The sequence below is a fragment of the Vanessa cardui genome, chromosome 1 (genome assembly GCF_905220365.1).
Source record: "Vanessa cardui chromosome 1, ilVanCard2.1, whole genome shotgun sequence".
NCBI lineage: Eukaryota > Metazoa > Arthropoda > Insecta > Lepidoptera > Nymphalidae > Vanessa > Vanessa cardui.
This window is the reverse complement of record NC_061123.1, coordinates 2,611,296-2,630,133: the sequence shown is the minus strand read 5'-3', so window position 1 is coordinate 2,630,133 and position 18,838 is coordinate 2,611,296. Positions and strand designations below refer to the sequence as shown.

Genomic DNA, 18,838 nt, shown 5'->3' with positions numbered 1-18,838 from the left:
CAGAAATGTCCATTGCGCTAATATATTTTCAATTCTCAAATGTATATATTGTAGGTATTATTGTAATATGAAGACGGACGCGCAAATTATCAAACCGCATCACAGGCCCTTGGTCGCCAGCGACCATAGTCATTTGCACTGTAAGAAATGTTAAAAATTACTTGCATCGCCAATACGCTACCAACCTTGGGAACTAAGCGGTGTCTGTGTGTGTTCGATTGCTCACTCATCCTTTAAACCGGGACAATCATACTACATATTGCTATGTGTCGGTATAATGGGTGGGTGTGTAGTAGCTACCCACATGGGTGTGCACAAATATACACCACTAAAAGAAATGTATTAATACTTTTTTCAATATTGTTTAGCATGTTGATTGGACTGGATGACCTAATAATTGTAATAAATAAATGTGCTTGCTGTCATTTGCATTAATGCATATAACTTAAACGGTTTCAATTAAATCGGTTTTTATGGTTTTTGTACACAATAGTTTTGTAAATCGTGTACATGAATGACAAGTGCAGAAATGAAAAATTTATTTAAATATTCAATATGTGTGTATTTAAGAATTCGTACAAGGATATTATTTGTTTATGGTCATTCTGCAAAAAGTAAACTAATCGAATCGTTGAAACAGACAAAGTATAATTTCCGATTTGAGATCTGCAACTTACATAGACTATTTATATTTAATCAAGTAGAACGTGTTTTATTTTTGTCTATTTTAATTCAATTTGTATTTGTTTAATATCGTAAATTTTAAAAATGTCGGATGAATAAATTTTTACCATGTGAACGTACTGTTAAAAACTATTTCTAATTTTGCTTGTCAAATTGATCGATTTATCATGAACAATTATCTACTTCATTGTAAGGTCAATTATTGACCAAGTGATATTTCCATACATTTTGGTAATGTCTGCAAACAAATTCGCACTTGTTCATAGCAGTTTCTGGGTCATAGAATCATTCTCGCCAAACATCAGATTCTAAAGTCCGTTCCAAGAGCTCCTAGAAGAAATTGTGCGCTCATTGGATAAAGGTTTTGACCTTGAATGACCTTAATTGGCCAAATCTTTTCTTTGGCTGGTTTAACATGCCGTAATCATTTCACCTATTTCTATTGTATTGAGCAAATTGTGTATAGGAGACCGAGTGAGTGACTGAAGAACCTGTTGAATGGTTTATGAAATTCTGTCTAAATATTCCTTCACCTAATTATAGGTGATTAACACTTAAAATGCCCGTGTTTTTGAATTTTTTTGTGACCAATGTACACAATAGTATGAAGCATTTCGTAATTAAACGTTTGTTTACGACCATTCTCATCAACTGTTTGAGTCTTAACTTAATCTATAATATGTTACAGTCGATATATATTTAAATTCATTTATTAAGTTTGCTATAAAACCGCGGTCTATACAGAATCCAAAAATTGTCAAATTAACTGTTGTAAATGCATCGAGCTAATAAACAATATAAATTTATTTATGTACATACATATTCTCGTTGATTTAAAAAAAAAACTAGCTATTTCTATAAAAACCATAATACAAGACTTTGATCGAGACTTTGTAGAGAAAATCAAACGACATTCAATGCGTATCAGGAAATGACGACCGATTCAACGAGGCTTAACCTAACAGGTTAGCCGAGCGTTATATAACATTACACTAATCCATACTTATACTCAAATAACATTGTCTGTTGGGCTTTTTACCAAACCGAATGAAAATGTCGTGGTACCAAAAATAATTATGGAGAAGTATTTGTGAATAGGATTTTTAGACGATATTGTACAAATTATTTGGTCATTAGGCTTTGTACAAGCTCGTCCGGATAGGTACAACCCCAGCTAGCCAGTATAAATATAGACACAATAGAAGTGTCATCGGTGGTGTATGGGAGATTTAATGTTTTTTATAGTGCCAATGTCTACGTTTGATGCCAACCACTTACCATCAATTGGCACCAATAATAGTTAAATTTCTTATGTCGACTTAATAAAAATAGGTATCTTTAAACGATCTATTATTGCCATGATCGTGATTAACATTTTCAAAATTTCAAAATTATAATCGTATTATATATCATAGGTTATTGGAACCTGGTTGGAATATTAACCCTATAATGATAACATCGAAGATAATACAATTCACGTTATAACGATAAATTGCCTGAAAAATGAATAGTGATTTTCATTATTTTTAACAGTAATCGCTTAATATTTTTTTAACTTGAAGGATGTTAAGACATATTGATTCCTACGCAAATAAACAAGCAGACACTGTTTGAATTATGATAATATGTATCTATCCTGTACTGCCTAATTTATTTTATATTTCACGTCACGTAAACGTTACTTATGAAACCAAGACCAGGTCTAAATTCAGATATCTAATATTCCGACACGATCCCATTGCCGTCAGATACATTGTACGATTTTAGTATGAATAAAATAACGAGGAAGTTCTCAATTCGTCTGCATATATATGTTATATGCTTTTATGCATGTGCGAGTATAGCTTTTTTATTTAAGTGATTTACTAGCTGTACTGTACTTGTTATTAATTTATTTTTGTTTTAGCCTAAGTTACTCTTTGTAACATTAGCTATCTGAAAGTGAAAGTCCCGTCAAAATCGGTCCAGCTATTCCAGTTTTCACTTTCGGGAATCAGAATTCACTGATTTCAGTCTATCTTGTAAATACTAAGAAGATTCATTATTTTAGAATTTCCGCCTTTGCCGAAGTCGGCGTAAAATCACCATCAATCAATCACATTAGAAATCAGACTAGATAATAGTTCATATTTTTGAGAGTACCTACATGTTGATAATGTATCTTAACAAGAAAATGGAATTAACCCTTTTAAAACAAAGAAATATGGAAAAAAACCGTTTCTCTTTTTTTAACGTTAAACTGCATATTTTAATATTTAAGAGTAATAATTCATAGATTCAATGCCATATTTTTTGTAATGTCTTTTTATATACCAAATTTATAATTAGTTTTTTTCTAAAGTCAGGCGATGATATCAAGCTTTACAAGTAAGGATCTTATAAGATAAGTACTATAGATCACAAATTTAGAAGTACCTGTAGTCTATGTATGAGTTCTACAATAGATCATTATTATATAACAATTGAATATGTATGATATCCATAACAAGACTTGTTTACAAATGTTGTACATAGGTGTCTGTGTATTGGTGTAAGTCAGCTGAAAGTCAAGTGTAAGTCAGTCATGACTTACACTTGACACACACACATTTAAATTAAATTATCAAACAACAAATTGTTTTAGGATTGTAAAAAAAAAAAACAAAAACAAACAAAAAACAAGACACCTATGTACAATATTTGTAAACAATATTAATGCAGTATCTGGTATAGTGAGAATAATGTTAGAAATCAATCAAATATTAAATAAATCAAGCATTCTTACCACCATTCCACGCGGTCAAGATTTATACAGTAACTAGTTTTAGTTAATATTTATATATATATTTAGGCATTTAATGTTGTTAATTCTTATGTTAATAAATCAATTATATATCAAATAAACAATTATTAAATTGCGGAAAATATCAATACTAGATTACAATATCTGCGATCTAAGTTTGCTGGTAAGAAATTATTCAGCTATGCCGATATATTTCTGGGACATGTGAACACAATACGCGTATACAATTATGTATAATGGTTAATACTCGTACACGAGAGATATAATTTCAATCTAAATGTTTAAGAATTGCACATATTTGAAAAAATATATACGAAATTTACTATCTGTTTAAATAAATATTAAGAAATATTTTTAGTAACTGTATAATCCATAATTGTAATGGATTGTTTGTTTAAATTGATTTTCCCTTATTGTTTAATTGATGCTTTTTTGTTTCAAGAACAATCATTATTAATTAACGATACAATATAAGTATATATTTTTATACGTTTTTCTATTGCGATTTTATATCACGATACGATTAAGCAATATTAAATAAATCCTTAAGAAAATTATAAGGTCGCTAAGAAATTAGTATATATTTTTTATTATTTCTCTAAATAATATTATCAAGACAAATGATTAAGTTTTTTATCAGGTTTAGCCAGGTATAAAAACAATGATAATAATATTGCGCAAAAATCATAACGCTAATAAATTACATATAATAATATTTGCTATGGTTGAATCTTATTCTTAAATTGAAAATTGTTTTGTTTCAAATTAATTAATCTACCTAAAGAAAACTTGAGTTATCTTTTGTAGAAAAGTGGTTTAATTTTGAAATAAATCATTGTTTTTTTTATATGAACCCAAGTAACAAATATACATACCAAGAATGTGTATTTTTACACGTGTATAGTATCGCAAGCGAGACCAGTACACGATAGCACTTTGAATGAGCTAGCCACTTAAAACCAGTGACTGTTCTAAATGTATCAAGCCTGCGTGATGAAAACATTGTATGTGTACAAGTTATACGTTAAAAAATCGTTTGTATCATAATAGTGTAATTATGTACTTTATTTCCTGCTGACTGCAACGCGCCAGCGATTCATGCGCATGGCAAGGACGTATAGAGTTTCGATAGATTTATTTATAAGTAATTTCATATTTAGAAGCTTCTAGAATAAGAATTAATTATTAACGTCAATGGTAACTTCCAGCATGTCGATAGAGCACCTTTGATAATCGACTCTGAGTTATGACTGACACTAGTTTGGCTAATATGAAGATAGGGAAGTGTGATGAAAACTTTTTATATGGCCGTTTGGACTTGTCAACTACTAACATTATTTTTTTGATTGAGATTTTAATCATAGTCCCATAACCATTGGCGCTATAAGAAATAATAACCAATACTAACATCGACAATGCGCCATCAATTTTGAAAACTATGATACAACATCTCTTGTGTCTGTTACATTAGCACACTCATTCTTCGAACTGAAACACAACAATACAGTATTGCTGTTTGGCAATAGAATATATGATGAATGAGTGGTAGTGTATGAGCCCTTATGGGTAGGTACCCATAAGGGCTCATACAAAACCCTACCACTTAGCTAATATTAACAATTATTAATGTTTTTCTACTTTCGAATAGATATTGAATTAATAATGCATACGCAGAACGCATAACGAGACAAGGCTAAGAGAGATAAGCCTGTATTTCTTTTAAATACAAATGGTGCTGATAAATTGGTCGTAGTTTATGATCGTAAATGTAAATAGATATAATTTGAGTAGGTATTCGATCGGCATCACCAATCACACGTGCGAATGAAACCGCAAGTCGTTGCGATCTGTTTTATTGACGGTTAAGTACTGTAATTAGCTCGTAATAAGTCACTTTTATGGATGAAATAAATTAACATTGTAGTAAATATGTATTGTAATACATCTGGCTGAAGACTCAATAAATAAACATTTTAACAAAAATAAAAACCGACTTCAAACAAAACAATATTTTAAAACAAATTATTAAGCACTAAAAAGTAACAAAAATAATTGCATATTCAAAATATTTTTTAGAGTACTAAGTAAAATGAAATGAAAAACATTAGACTATTTAAAAGTCGATTTACGATTATATATCGTAGTTACAATTATTTTTATATTAAGAGCCGGTGTCAGCCATGGGCACGCGTCTCAACACTCAAAGGAAAGAGATACGAGTCCCTTGATTGACCCAGTATATTAGCGTATAAAACCAAGCTAGCCAAGAGCTGCAAAGCAAAAAAATATCAACATTGGTTCACCCAGTGAAAATTTATGAGGTAAAAAACATAAAAGAATACAGACGAATTGATTACCTCCTCCTTTTTGAAGTCGGTTGAAAACAGATATCTGGATACCGAATTCCATATTTCAAATATTGGAAAATTCGAACTTCTTACCAAATATATGTCTCCAAAGTAAACCACTTGGGTAATGGAAAGGATAATATCTAATATTCCGACACGATCCCATTGCCGTCAGATACATTGTACGATTTTAGTATGAATAAAATAACGAGGAAGTTCTCAATTCGTCTGCATATATATGTTATATGCTTTTATGCATGTGCGAGTATAGCTTTTTTATTTAAGTGATTTACTAGCTGTACTGTACTTGTTATTAATTTATTTTTGTTTTAGCCTAAGTTACTCTTTGTAACATTAGCTATCTGAAAGTGAAAGTCCCGTCAAAATCGGTCCAGCTATTCCAGTTTTCACTTTCGGGAATCAGAATTCACTGATTTCAGTCTATCTTGTAAATACTAAGAAGATTCATTATTTTAGAATTTCCGCCTTTGCCGAAGTCGGCGTAAAATCACCATCAATCAATCACATTAGAAATCAGACTAGATAATAGTTCATATTTTTGAGAGTACCTACATGTTGATAATGTATCTTAACAAGAAAATGGAATTAACCCTTTTAAAACAAAGAAATATGGAAAAAAACCGTTTCTCTTTTTTTAACGTTAAACTGCATATTTTAATATTTAAGAGTAATAATTCATAGATTCAATGCCATATTTTTTGTAATGTCTTTTTATATACCAAATTTATAATTAGTTTTTTTCTAAAGTCAGGCGATGATATCAAGCTTTACAAGTAAGGATCTTATAAGATACTATAGATCACAAATTTAGAAGTACCTGTAGTCTATGTATGAGTTCTACAATAGATCATTATTATATAACAATTGAATATGTATGATATCCATAACAAGACTTGTTTACAAATGTTGTACATAGGTGTCTGTGTATTGGTGTAAGTCAGCTGAAAGTCAAGTGTAAGTCAGTCATGACTTACACTTGACACACACACATTTAAATTAAATTATCAAACAACAAATTGTTTTAGGATTGTAAAAAAAAAAAACAAAAACAAACAAAAAACAAGACACCTATGTACAATATTTGTAAACAATATTAATGCAGTATCTGGTATAGTGAGAATAATGTTAGAAATCAATCAAATATTAAATAAATCAAGCATTCTTACCACCATTCCACGCGGTCAAGATTTATACAGTAACTAGTTTTAGTTAATATTTATATATATATTTAGGCATTTAATGTTGTTAATTCTTATGTTAATAAATCAATTATATATCAAATAAACAATTATTAAATTGCGGAAAATATCAATACTAGATTACAATATCTGCGATCTAAGTTTGCTGGTAAGAAATTATTCAGCTATGCCGATATATTTCTGGGACATGTGAACACAATACGCGTATACAATTATGTATAATGGTTAATACTCGTACACGAGAGATATAATTTCAATCTAAATGTTTAAGAATTGCACATATTTGAAAAAATATATACGAAATTTACTATCTGTTTAAATAAATATTAAGAAATATTTTTAGTAACTGTATAATCCATAATTGTAATGGATTGTTTGTTTAAATTGATTTTCCCTTATTGTTTAATTGATGCTTTTTTGTTTCAAGAACAATCATTATTAATTAACGATACAATATATATATTTTTATACGTTTTTCTATTGCGATTTTATATCACGATACGATTAAGCAATATTAAATAAATCCTTAAGAAAATTATAAGGTCGCTAAGAAATTAGTATATATTTTTTATTATTTCTCTAAATAATATTATCAAGACAAATGATTAAGTTTTTTATCAGGTTTAGCCAGGTATAAAAACAATGATAATAATATTGCGCAAAAATCATAACGCTAATAAATTACATATAATAATATTTGCTATGGTTGAATCTTATTCTTAAATTGAAAATTGTTTTGTTTCAAATTAATTAATCTACCTAAAGAAAACTTGAGTTATCTTTTGTAGAAAAGTGGTTTAATTTTGAAATAAATCATTGTTTTTTTTATATGAACCCAAGTAACAAATATACATACCAAGAATGTGTATTTTTACACGTGTATAGTATCGCAAGCGAGACCAGTACACGATAGCACTTTGAATGAGCTAGCCACTTAAAACCAGTGACTGTTCTAAATGTATCAAGCCTGCGTGATGAAAACATTGTATGTGTACAAGTTATACGTTAAAAAATCGTTTGTATCATAATAGTGTAATTATGTACTTTATTTCCTGCTGACTGCAACGCGCCAGCGATTCATGCGCATGGCAAGGACGTATAGAGTTTCGATAGATTTATTTATAAGTAATTTCATATTTAGAAGCTTCTAGAATAAGAATTAATTATTAACGTCAATGGTAACTTCCAGCATGTCGATAGAGCACCTTTGATAATCGACTCTGAGTTATGACTGACACTAGTTTGGCTAATATGAAGATAGGGAAGTGTGATGAAAACTTTTTATATGGCCGTTTGGACTTGTCAACTACTAACATTATTTTTTTGATTGAGATTTTAATCATAGTCCCATAACCATTGGCGCTATAAGAAATAATAACCAATACTAACATCGACAATGCGCCATCAATTTTGAAAACTATGATACAACATCTCTTGTGTCTGTTACATTAGCACACTCATTCTTCGAACTGAAACACAACAATACAGTATTGCTGTTTGGCAATAGAATATATGATGAATGAGTGGTAGTGTATGAGCCCTTATGGGTAGGTACCCATAAGGGCTCATACAAAACCCTACCACTTAGCTAATATTAACAATTATTAATGTTTTTCTACTTTCGAATAGATATTGAATTAATAATGCATACGCAGAACGCATAACGAGACAAGGCTAAGAGAGATAAGCCTGTATTTCTTTTAAATACAAATGGTGCTGATAAATTGGTCGTAGTTTATGATCGTAAATGTAAATAGATATAATTTGAGTAGGTATTCGATCGGCATCACCAATCACACGTGCGAATGAAACCGCAAGTCGTTGCGATCTGTTTTATTGACGGTTAAGTACTGTAATTAGCTCGTAATAAGTCACTTTTATGGATGAAATAAATTAACATTGTAGTAAATATGTATTGTAATACATCTGGCTGAAGACTCAATAAATAAACATTTTAACAAAAATAAAAACCGACTTCAAACAAAACAATATTTTAAAACAAATTATTAAGCACTAAAAAGTAACAAAAATAATTGCATATTCAAAATATTTTTTAGAGTACTAAGTAAAATGAAATGAAAAACATTAGACTATTTAAAAGTCGATTTACGATTATATATCGTAGTTACAATTATTTTTATATTAAGAGCCGGTGTCAGCCATGGGCACGCGTCTCAACACTCAAAGGAAAGAGATACGAGTCCCTTGATTGACCCAGTATATTAGCGTATAAAACCAAGCTAGCCAAGAGCTGCAAAGCAAAAAAATATCAACATTGGTTCACCCAGTGAAAATTTATGAGGTAAAAAACATAAAAGAATACAGACGAATTGATTACCTCCTCCTTTTTGAAGTCGGTTGAAAACAGATATCTGGATACCGAATTCCATATTTCAAATATTGGAAAATTCGAACTTCTTACCAAATATATGTCTCCAAAGTAAACCACTTGGGTAATGGAAAGGATAATATTTATAAATGCATGTAATATTTTTATATTAAATTCATAAATCATAAGTCTAAGTGTAACAGTTTATTTTTCAATATAAATTTCTGATAAAATCTTCATCGTGTTTGACATACCGCTTTAGGCTTTGCGTTTTATAAATCATAATCGAAATGTACTTCATTTGGGTAGGCTTTTACGAGTACTCTTGAATCATTAATTTACGATTAAAACTACCACGAATAATAATATTACACATACATCAACACACGAAGTTCTTGTTCCTTTTCTCCTCAATGAACCTGATATTCTCGCATGTAACAACATATTTTCATTTACATGACCTGATCATGACCCTAACAAGGCTGCTATTTGTTTATATTCATTATTCTACACATCACTTGAAAAATTATCAAATACAGGCAGAGACCTCATAGAAACGGAGTTACATCAAAATTGATCACAACCAGTCGACCTTAGACTGGTATGACGTCAGTTTTTTTATTATAGTTAGTTGAAATTCTATATCAACTATTAAAACTTGCCAAGGTCACGATGTTTTTAATATGATACATACCAACATTGCAATATAAACATAATTCCGTGCTTTCTTATCTTTCAGTTCATGCATAAACATTTTTATAAAGAAGTTTCTATACTATGATTTTCTTTTTGACGTGTTTTTCACACCAGCACACCCCTAATTTCACACAAAATGCGAGTCTAAGACGATAAAAATATTGATAAAAATCTATTGACATATTTAAGAGCTGGTAATCTTTCATGATGTTTGGTTCGATTAGTAGTCTTATGTTTTAATTATGTATGAACATTAACCGTTGTCTGCAGGATTAAAATGATGCCTTTTTAAGATTATAGTATAAATACAATTACGAATTAGAGAAGGCATTTAGTAATTAGCTTGTAGGTCTACAAGGCTTAGTATGGTCATCGCAACCCAATTCTACAGCATTTACAAGATTTTTGTGCCCCCTCGCAGGGTAAATTGTGCTTGAATTTTTTTATAGCTAAATAAGTTTACAGCCGACAATGACACAATAAGGTCAAAACTCGCTCCAGAATTGGACGGTACAATGCCATCAACAATCGAAAAGGAAGGTGTAAAAACATTGTTATTTTTAACATTGAAAGTATTTTGCAGTGATATTTGCTTTATTTAAATTATATTTCTGTATTTTGTTAAAATTTTGCTGAGGAACAACTTTATTACATTTACAATCTATGTACCTAAAATATTTAGCAAATTTACAAAAAAAAACTTACAAAAATCTAAACAAAAAACAAACAAAAGATATTTAATAAAAATAAATTATGTTTATTATGATTTCATCTTTATTTTCATGAGAATTATAAGCCTTTTAAGGGCACATAAATACAATATAAATTAAAATTATTTATTGTAAAAATTATGGTAGCGTGGAATTTTGGTAAGAAAGCTAGCAGCATTTTCCCGTTGAATCGAACCGATCCTCTGGTTAAAATATGAACTAGCCCTCATATTTTGTCAATATTGTTTATTTAAAAAGGCGGAAAACCTAAAAGTAACATAACGTGTGAAGTAACTATAGGTTTATAAAGAGTAATGATTTAAAAACAAAATGGTTTAAATAACATTAATATACATACGTACCTACCGAATATAATTAAAAAGATATTGACTTCAATTTACGTTTAACTTAAAAGCATAATATGCAGTTTCATTTCAAGTTAAAAATATTTAATATTAAAATTGTTGAGGTAGGTAAATGTAAACAGGAAGAGAGATCCAGAAGCAAGCGGCAAGGACGGTAAAAGTATTGGCCAAAATATTGCTCTTGTAAGAAGGAACCTTGAGCGATTTAAATATTATATAAAAATGTACTGGTAGGGCTTTGTACAAGCCTGGGTAGGTTAGCTACTCATCAGGTAGTCTACTATTGTTGTGTTCCAGTGTAAAATATAAGTGAGCTAGTGTAAATATCGGTATAACCTTAAACTCCCAAAATATCATCAAATCTTGTTGGCGTATTGGAGTATTAGCATATTGGCGATGAAAGTTTATATTTCTTACAGCACCAAAGTCTCTGGATTGGTGTCCATCAGAGGCGCAATTATTTGGTCCAAATTACATAAAAAAAGAAAAGGATAAACTAATTTGAGGACATTTAATTAAAGTGTTAACACAAAATTTCAGCGAAGGCGAGAGGCCTTGCTTTAATTGTCGAATTTCTGAGACATGGTCAAATTTGTGTAATTGAAATAAGCGGATGCATTCACTTTTAAGTAAAACTATTTCATGAAATAGCTACTTTATCTTGAGGAGCTCCTCATTCGTATATAAATAACAACATAATAGGTAGGAAAATAGTAGCAACATGGTAAAAAAATATTTGGAAAAAGAAAATTTGCTATTACGTATAATTTATGATAAACTAAGGCTGATAAAAATGAAGAATTATCCCGTCAGTTAATAAATAAATCAAATATGTCATCATCCGTCACAAGTCACCTTATGTGGTCTGCGGTATCGATGTATCGATTTGATCTTGCAATCCGTTCCCTGCAAATCAAATTACCATCTATATACAGTTGCGAAATTTGTTCATAAATTAGGACATTCTTGGTATTTGTTTTTTAAGACAAAGATTTACAAATATTGTATGGATTGAGGAGTATCATTAAAATGAACCAATGAGGAGATCCACGTCATCAAAAGACAATAATTAGTAAAACTGTTCAGTAAACAGTGAATGAGCAAATGTAACTACATGTATAAAGGACATAAAATTGTTGTTGTATATTTATATTGCATATTTATGGTTGGACATAATATGTGTTTGGTATTGTTTATTATGTCAATTGGTGATATAGGGAATAAATTTCATTAGACGGTCGGTAGTCCTAAATAAAATTATAACAAATAAAAAAATCTTATTTTATAGATTTTGTTTCATAAGACTCACTTCATCCTTATCCCAATTTACTTGGGGTCGGCGCGACATGTCTCCTTCTTTCATAATTTCATATCTGACGTCATCTCACAAGTAACATTCTTTCCAGCCATATATTCTTTCACACAATCCATCCATCGATTCATTGATCGTCCCCTTCCTCTATATCCATCCACATTTATGCCCATACCTTCCTCACAATATGTCCCTCATTCCTCCGTTAATTAATTATAAAAAAAATATATATTTTCTACAACTCACAGTTCAACTATCATTGATAAAACTAGATCGGAAACATTCATGCAAACGACGACTACGACTGTACAAAGTTTAAACTATATCTGATAAACGTTGCGTGAACATACATCGTACAGGACAAACAGCAGACGTTCATTTACTGACGATCGATTATTATTCATATTTTAGGCCTCAAATTATATAACATAAGCAAATACTTAAATTAGTGATAATACAAACATTTAATTGATTATTTATATATAAAAGTCGGTTTAAGAATTATGCAAGGAGTACTGTGAATTATAACTACTCCCAATAAATGCGTATTTGCTTCAAAATATTTTTAAGCATATTATTTAAAGCGTTTTTTTTTCAGGACGGATGAGCAAGGCATCAGCATGAAGATCTACCAAGGCGTAGTGCTCACCCTGGAGGTGATCGTGCTCATCGTCAAGATGTACGCGACCTGGTTCTACAGCATTTATAAGTTTTTCGTGCCCCCAGAACCTAAGAGCGTTAAGGGCGAAATTATACTTGTAAGTTATTATTCATTTATATTTACATAATTGTGTTTTCATGTTATTTAAAAATATCAACAACAACAATAACAACAGCCTGTAAATTCCATATTCCACCACGCTGTTCGAATGCGGGTTGGTAAAATACACATGTGACAGAATTTCTATGAAATTTGTCACATGCAGGTTTCCTCACGATGTTTTCCTTCACCGCTGAGCACGAGATGAATTATAACGACAAATTAAGCACATGAATCAGCGGTGCTTGCCTAGGTTTGAACCCGCAATCATCAATCAATCGGTTAAGATGCACGCGTTCTAACCACTGGGCCATCTCGACTCAAAAATATCATTACATAGTATAACATATATCAATACAAAGCCGCTTACCGCTGTCTGTTCGTATGTTCGCTTTGATCTTTAAAATTACGCAACGGATTTTGATGGATGAGGTAAGTTTTTCCATATTATACATGGGCTATATAGTCCATTTTATTATATAATAAAGAACACTGATAATTTAAGATGTACTTAATGCGATGTCGTAAATAAACAAATTCTGTAGAATATATAGTATCAGTATTGCACCCGTGCGAAGCCGTTAGTATAAGTATAAATCTCTAGATAAATCTTGAGTAATTCCTAGCGCTTTCTGGATACCACTGAATGGATGGATCAGATACCCTTTTGCCAATGAGCAAATTGCAATTCTTTTTACAGTTTGTACACTAGATTGCAATAAATTTCGACATTAATATATCGTAATCAAACATTCAACATCATTTATAGTTACCTAATTGATTGATTATTTTTACAAACATTTATGACTGAGTTATGATATATCAACACATATGTACGTATATTTAATACGTACTGAACACTTCAAGTTGGAATAAATGAATGTGAAGCAACATTACAAAATGTCTCAGAGTTTATTTTGATTAGGCATATAAAGTAATTAATCATTGTTTATATGTATATAATTGTTTGTAAATGAAAGTCAAGTATACATGCATACAGAAGAGGTTATTTATTTTTAAGTGAAACTTCTTGGAACGCGATTAAAGTTAAATTTCAAGGTCGAATTTTAATGGTAATCTGACAATTTGCACGCATTTAAATTATTTTGTTAGTGTTTATTTTATATTGATATGTAAAAGCGATTGTTATTGCTCAACATAATTATGCGCCTCGCAGCGCCGAGGTCATTAACATTAAAATGACAGAGGTCATTATATGATACATTATTAATATACATAACGTAAATTACATACATACATACATGCATTATTAATGATAACAATTTATATTATTATACGAATCTATATAAAAATTACGAATACAATTTATATAATTTAGTACAATACATATGAGTACATTAAGAGAAAATGATATGAATACATCATCGAATAAATATAATCTATGAATTACTGCTGGATACAAAATGCTTATGGTGAAAAACAATCGGTACTGCGAATCCTAAAACCCTTTTGGTTATATTATTATCTTTAAGTAATTTTCATACACTGAGACTAATATTTTTAGGTATTAACGAACCCCAAAAATATTCCAAAAACCTTATTATACCTAAAAATTTAAAGAGACACTAGGTCACTTAAAGTGAAGTCAAAACAAAGTCTCTTATGAAATATGAAAGCCTACATTTTGTCTATAAGGCACTCTGTCTGTTTCTACAACGTAATAATAGTTTTCAAATCGCAAGTAATTAGAGAACTCTAAATTTGGTCAGTTTTCTTTAAAACAACTCATCTCTCCAAATGACTTATATTGGGTAAATCTATCACGTGAACGTGCGAATGAAAATTTAGGACACATTGATGCTTTAACATAGTAAAAAAACCCGAGAAAAGCAGAGCGTCCATTTACAAAATCGAAAAGTTTACGCAAATAAGAACAAAAAATTGCAACAAATTACGAGAAAGCAACTAAAGCTGTTTTCATGTATAAATTGTACAAATAGCCTTATTAATGACATCACATACATAAATGGCATTACAGCTTTAGTGACATCTTTGCATTTTAGCCTCAATGCAATTGGTTATAAGCCTATACTAGTAACGTGAATACGTTACTATAAAATAATGTATGTTGAGAAACGTTCGGTTTTCAAATAGCTAAACGCCGATCATTAGCAATCAATAATACTTATTTTGTTGCACACAATCTTTAAACTATTTCGAAACCAATAAACGTGTGTTGACATCTAATCTCAATATGACGATGAGGTTGACATAATTGTAATCAGCTAGTTTCAGTTAAGAACATCATTGGATCTCCCAATCAAATTGTTTTGTTTCGAAATCCGAACTACATGACATACCGCATACTTCCTTGATCCTTTAGCATAGACATAGTTGTCTATGCTAAAGGATCGAGACTGTGTTCTTGCAGATATAGCGAATATGCTTGTCGACTGTGTTCATTGAACGTATGTCTCGGTACAAAAGAGTGCCGCCAACAGGATCAGATCAGCCCTATCACATCAGAGAGTGATAATATTATTTTAAATTCAATCAGATCGAGTTACAAATTGTAGATAAAATTCTAACACAATCATTAATACAGTTCTCACTTTGTTTTGAAAAATTAAAATAGTAAATGCCTTTTTAATTTAAAAAATAATATTTTAGGAAGCAATATAACAATTAACCTCGTTTGCATTTAAATAAAATATTTTACAAAAACAAGCTATTTTTGGTAACCTTCAAAGCAATCACTTGTCATTGGGGTTTATTTTGGATACAAAGGTTAAATAATTATCGCCTGAATTCATATTCATAGTAAAATTTTATTAATTTTTTTATAACGTTATGAATAAATAGATGTTCAACTATGAATCACTGAAGGATCCCCAAGGCACTATAGTATTCACTGACTCTCTACTTAGTTATTTTTTAAACTGAAAAATATTGACGCAAATTTACGTCCTGTATGGATAAAAAAATACAGACGAATTGATAACCTCCTCCTTTTGGAAGTCGGTTGAAAATATGGACGTGTGGTATAAATAAAGTTACTTAACGTATTACTTTTGATTTTGTTGCATTATAAAATTGCATTTAGATTAAAGAGAACTTCCGTCTAAATTAAGGTTTTATATGTATTACTTTACAATTGGCAGATCACAGGCGCCGGCCACGGTATGGGCCGAGAGATGGCGCTGAGCTTCGCTAAACTCGGAGGCACCATCGTATGCGTGGACATCAACCCCACAGGCAACCAGGAGACCGTCGAAATGATTAAGGATAGCAAGGGAAAAGCGCATAGTTATCTGTAAGTTGATATTTTTATTTAGTTAGCAATTGGATTTAGAACGAATTAGATAGATAGAAAGAGGGAGAGAGAGAGGAAGCTAATTTTATTCTATGCTATTATAGGTATAGGATAAATGAATAAAATAGTTAATGTCGATATGAATGATATTATCTAATGTTTACAGAAATGTTATATACGCTAACGTTAATATTTATTATCAAATCGTAATACCTACAGACATACATAATTGTTAAACCTTCGATTTTGTTCAGACATCCGACATCTTCGGATGTGGAAATCCGTAACTACTGTTAACTGCAGATTGACCTGAATACTATATTCGAGTATGTTTCATAAAACGAAAGTAGCTTAAATTAATGTTCACGCACATTATTAAACATCTTGATTTATGTTTCTTGGAACAACCATTTCCTAATCCTTACGTATGCAAAAATAATTACACCCAATGTTTCTGCTGCTTGTTAAATGCTTGTCTTATTGCAGAGAGAGGAAATTAATTGATAATTATACTTAAGATCCCATCTATACGTTTTTCCCTAGCCTTATAGCTTAAGGTGATTTGTGAACCCAAATTTCGAAAAACTTGGAAAATAAATGGGTATATACCTACACATACATTTATTGACATTATTCATTTCAATGTATTTAAACTATCTCGTCCGTAGCTGTGACGTAACAAGCCGCACATCGATCAACGAAATGGCAGAGAAGATCCGCAAGGAGGTGGGTGATGTGACGATCCTCATCAACAACGCGGGCATAATGCCCTGCAAGCCACTGCTGCAGACTGGCGAGAAGGAGATCCGAACTGCCTTCGAAGTCAACTGCCTGGCACATCTTTGGGTAAGTACTTTGGAAAAGAAGTTTCCTGGAATTAACTATGAATTTTATCCACAGCATTATATTTTAAAGTAGCCAACTGTATACTTAAATTTAAATTGTAATTCAAAATCAAATCAATCAATCAATGTTCAAGTAGGCTTTTACAAGAACATTTAAATAGTCATTTAAAAAACTACATTATGTGTTGTTAGCGCTGGTTAGGAATGCAGATTCTTCTGAGAAGAAACGGCAAGAAATTCTGTAGATACTATTTTCAACATTTGAAAATTACATTTAATCATATAGGCATGTAGTATATCGTGACTGTAAGTCAACAAGTATTTGTAATTGTCATTTTCATATATTTCTAAGCTGAAACAAAAAGTGGTGATTCACTTTATTTAAAATACTAAACTTAATTTAGCTTAAGTTATAGCTTTGATCTTCTTTTGTATTCAGACTCTCCAAGCTTTCCTCCCCGCGATGATGGAACGTAACCACGGGCACATAGTAGCTATGTCGTCCATGGCTGGAGTTATTGGTCTCCGTAACTTGGTGCCCTACTGCGGTACTAAGTTCGCCGTGCGGGGCATGATGGAAGCTGTGCATGAAGAATTGAGAGAGGACCCGAGAGATTTTAGTGGAGTGAGTTATTCTTATAGATGTGGGATGTGTTGTCTAGGGGTATAATTCTCGCTTTGTGTGCAAGAGGTCCCGGGTTCAAATCCCGAACGAGCCCCTAATTTGTGGGATGTGGGGTTGGAAGAAACCACGAAATATCAACAACTTTTATTATTAGTTTCCAATTTACAAATTTTTACGTTACACTTTTATACGTCGTGCCGCCATCGTGTCTCTTTCCCCTTCCTCTCGCTTACACCTTCATAGATCTCTCTCATGTTGTCGTTGTCATCACACACTGTTATACCCTCACTCTTACATTCTCGGTCGCTTACTCCCTCGCAATCACACGCCATTCCCACATACATATGGTGTGCTTATAAATAAATTTAATCATACCAAGGAAAGGCATAGGAATTTTGTAGTCATGTATCGCCTATTCTTCCAGATCAAACTGACCTGCATCTGTCCGTACATTGTGGACACTGGTCTCTGCAAGAACCCGAAGATTAAGTTCCCCTCTCTGATGAAGATCCTTTCACCTCAAGAGGCCGTTGAACACATCGTAGATGCCGTTCGAAGAGAATACCACGAGATTACCATACCTAGCTCTCTTTATTATATTAATCAGGTAAGCGGACCTTCCTGCGATTCTTCCTTTATATCCTTAAATATTTTATTTGGAATGTAGCCATAAATGCGGGTTGGTGGAATGCACATGTGGCAGAATTTCGCTGAAATTAGACACATGCAGGTTTCCTCACGATGTTTTCCTTCATCGCCGCGCACGAGATGAATTATAAACACAAATTAAGCACACATATATATAGGTGCTTGCCTGGGTTTGAACCCGCAATCATCGGTTAAGATGGGCGCGTTCTAACCACTGGGCCATCTCTGCTCTCATTGGAA

General features: G+C 31.4%; 1 protein-coding gene across 4 annotated transcripts in view; it reads left to right on the top strand.

Moving 5' to 3' along the window:
- Positions 1–18,838, top strand: part of LOC124532269 (estradiol 17-beta-dehydrogenase 11-like) — a 40,152-nt gene that overhangs the window by 19,065 nt on the left and 2,249 nt on the right. For all 4 annotated transcript variants that reach the window (XM_047107080.1, XM_047107069.1, XM_047107098.1 and 1 more), the window contains 5 exons: positions 13,045–13,204; positions 16,329–16,480; positions 17,149–17,326; positions 17,765–17,950; positions 18,375–18,557. In XM_047107080.1, the coding sequence (XP_046963036.1) occupies positions 13,045–13,204; positions 16,329–16,480; positions 17,149–17,326; positions 17,765–17,950; positions 18,375–18,557 (859 nt within the window). The remainder of the gene's footprint in view (positions 1–13,044; positions 13,205–16,328; positions 16,481–17,148; positions 17,327–17,764; positions 17,951–18,374; positions 18,558–18,838) is intronic.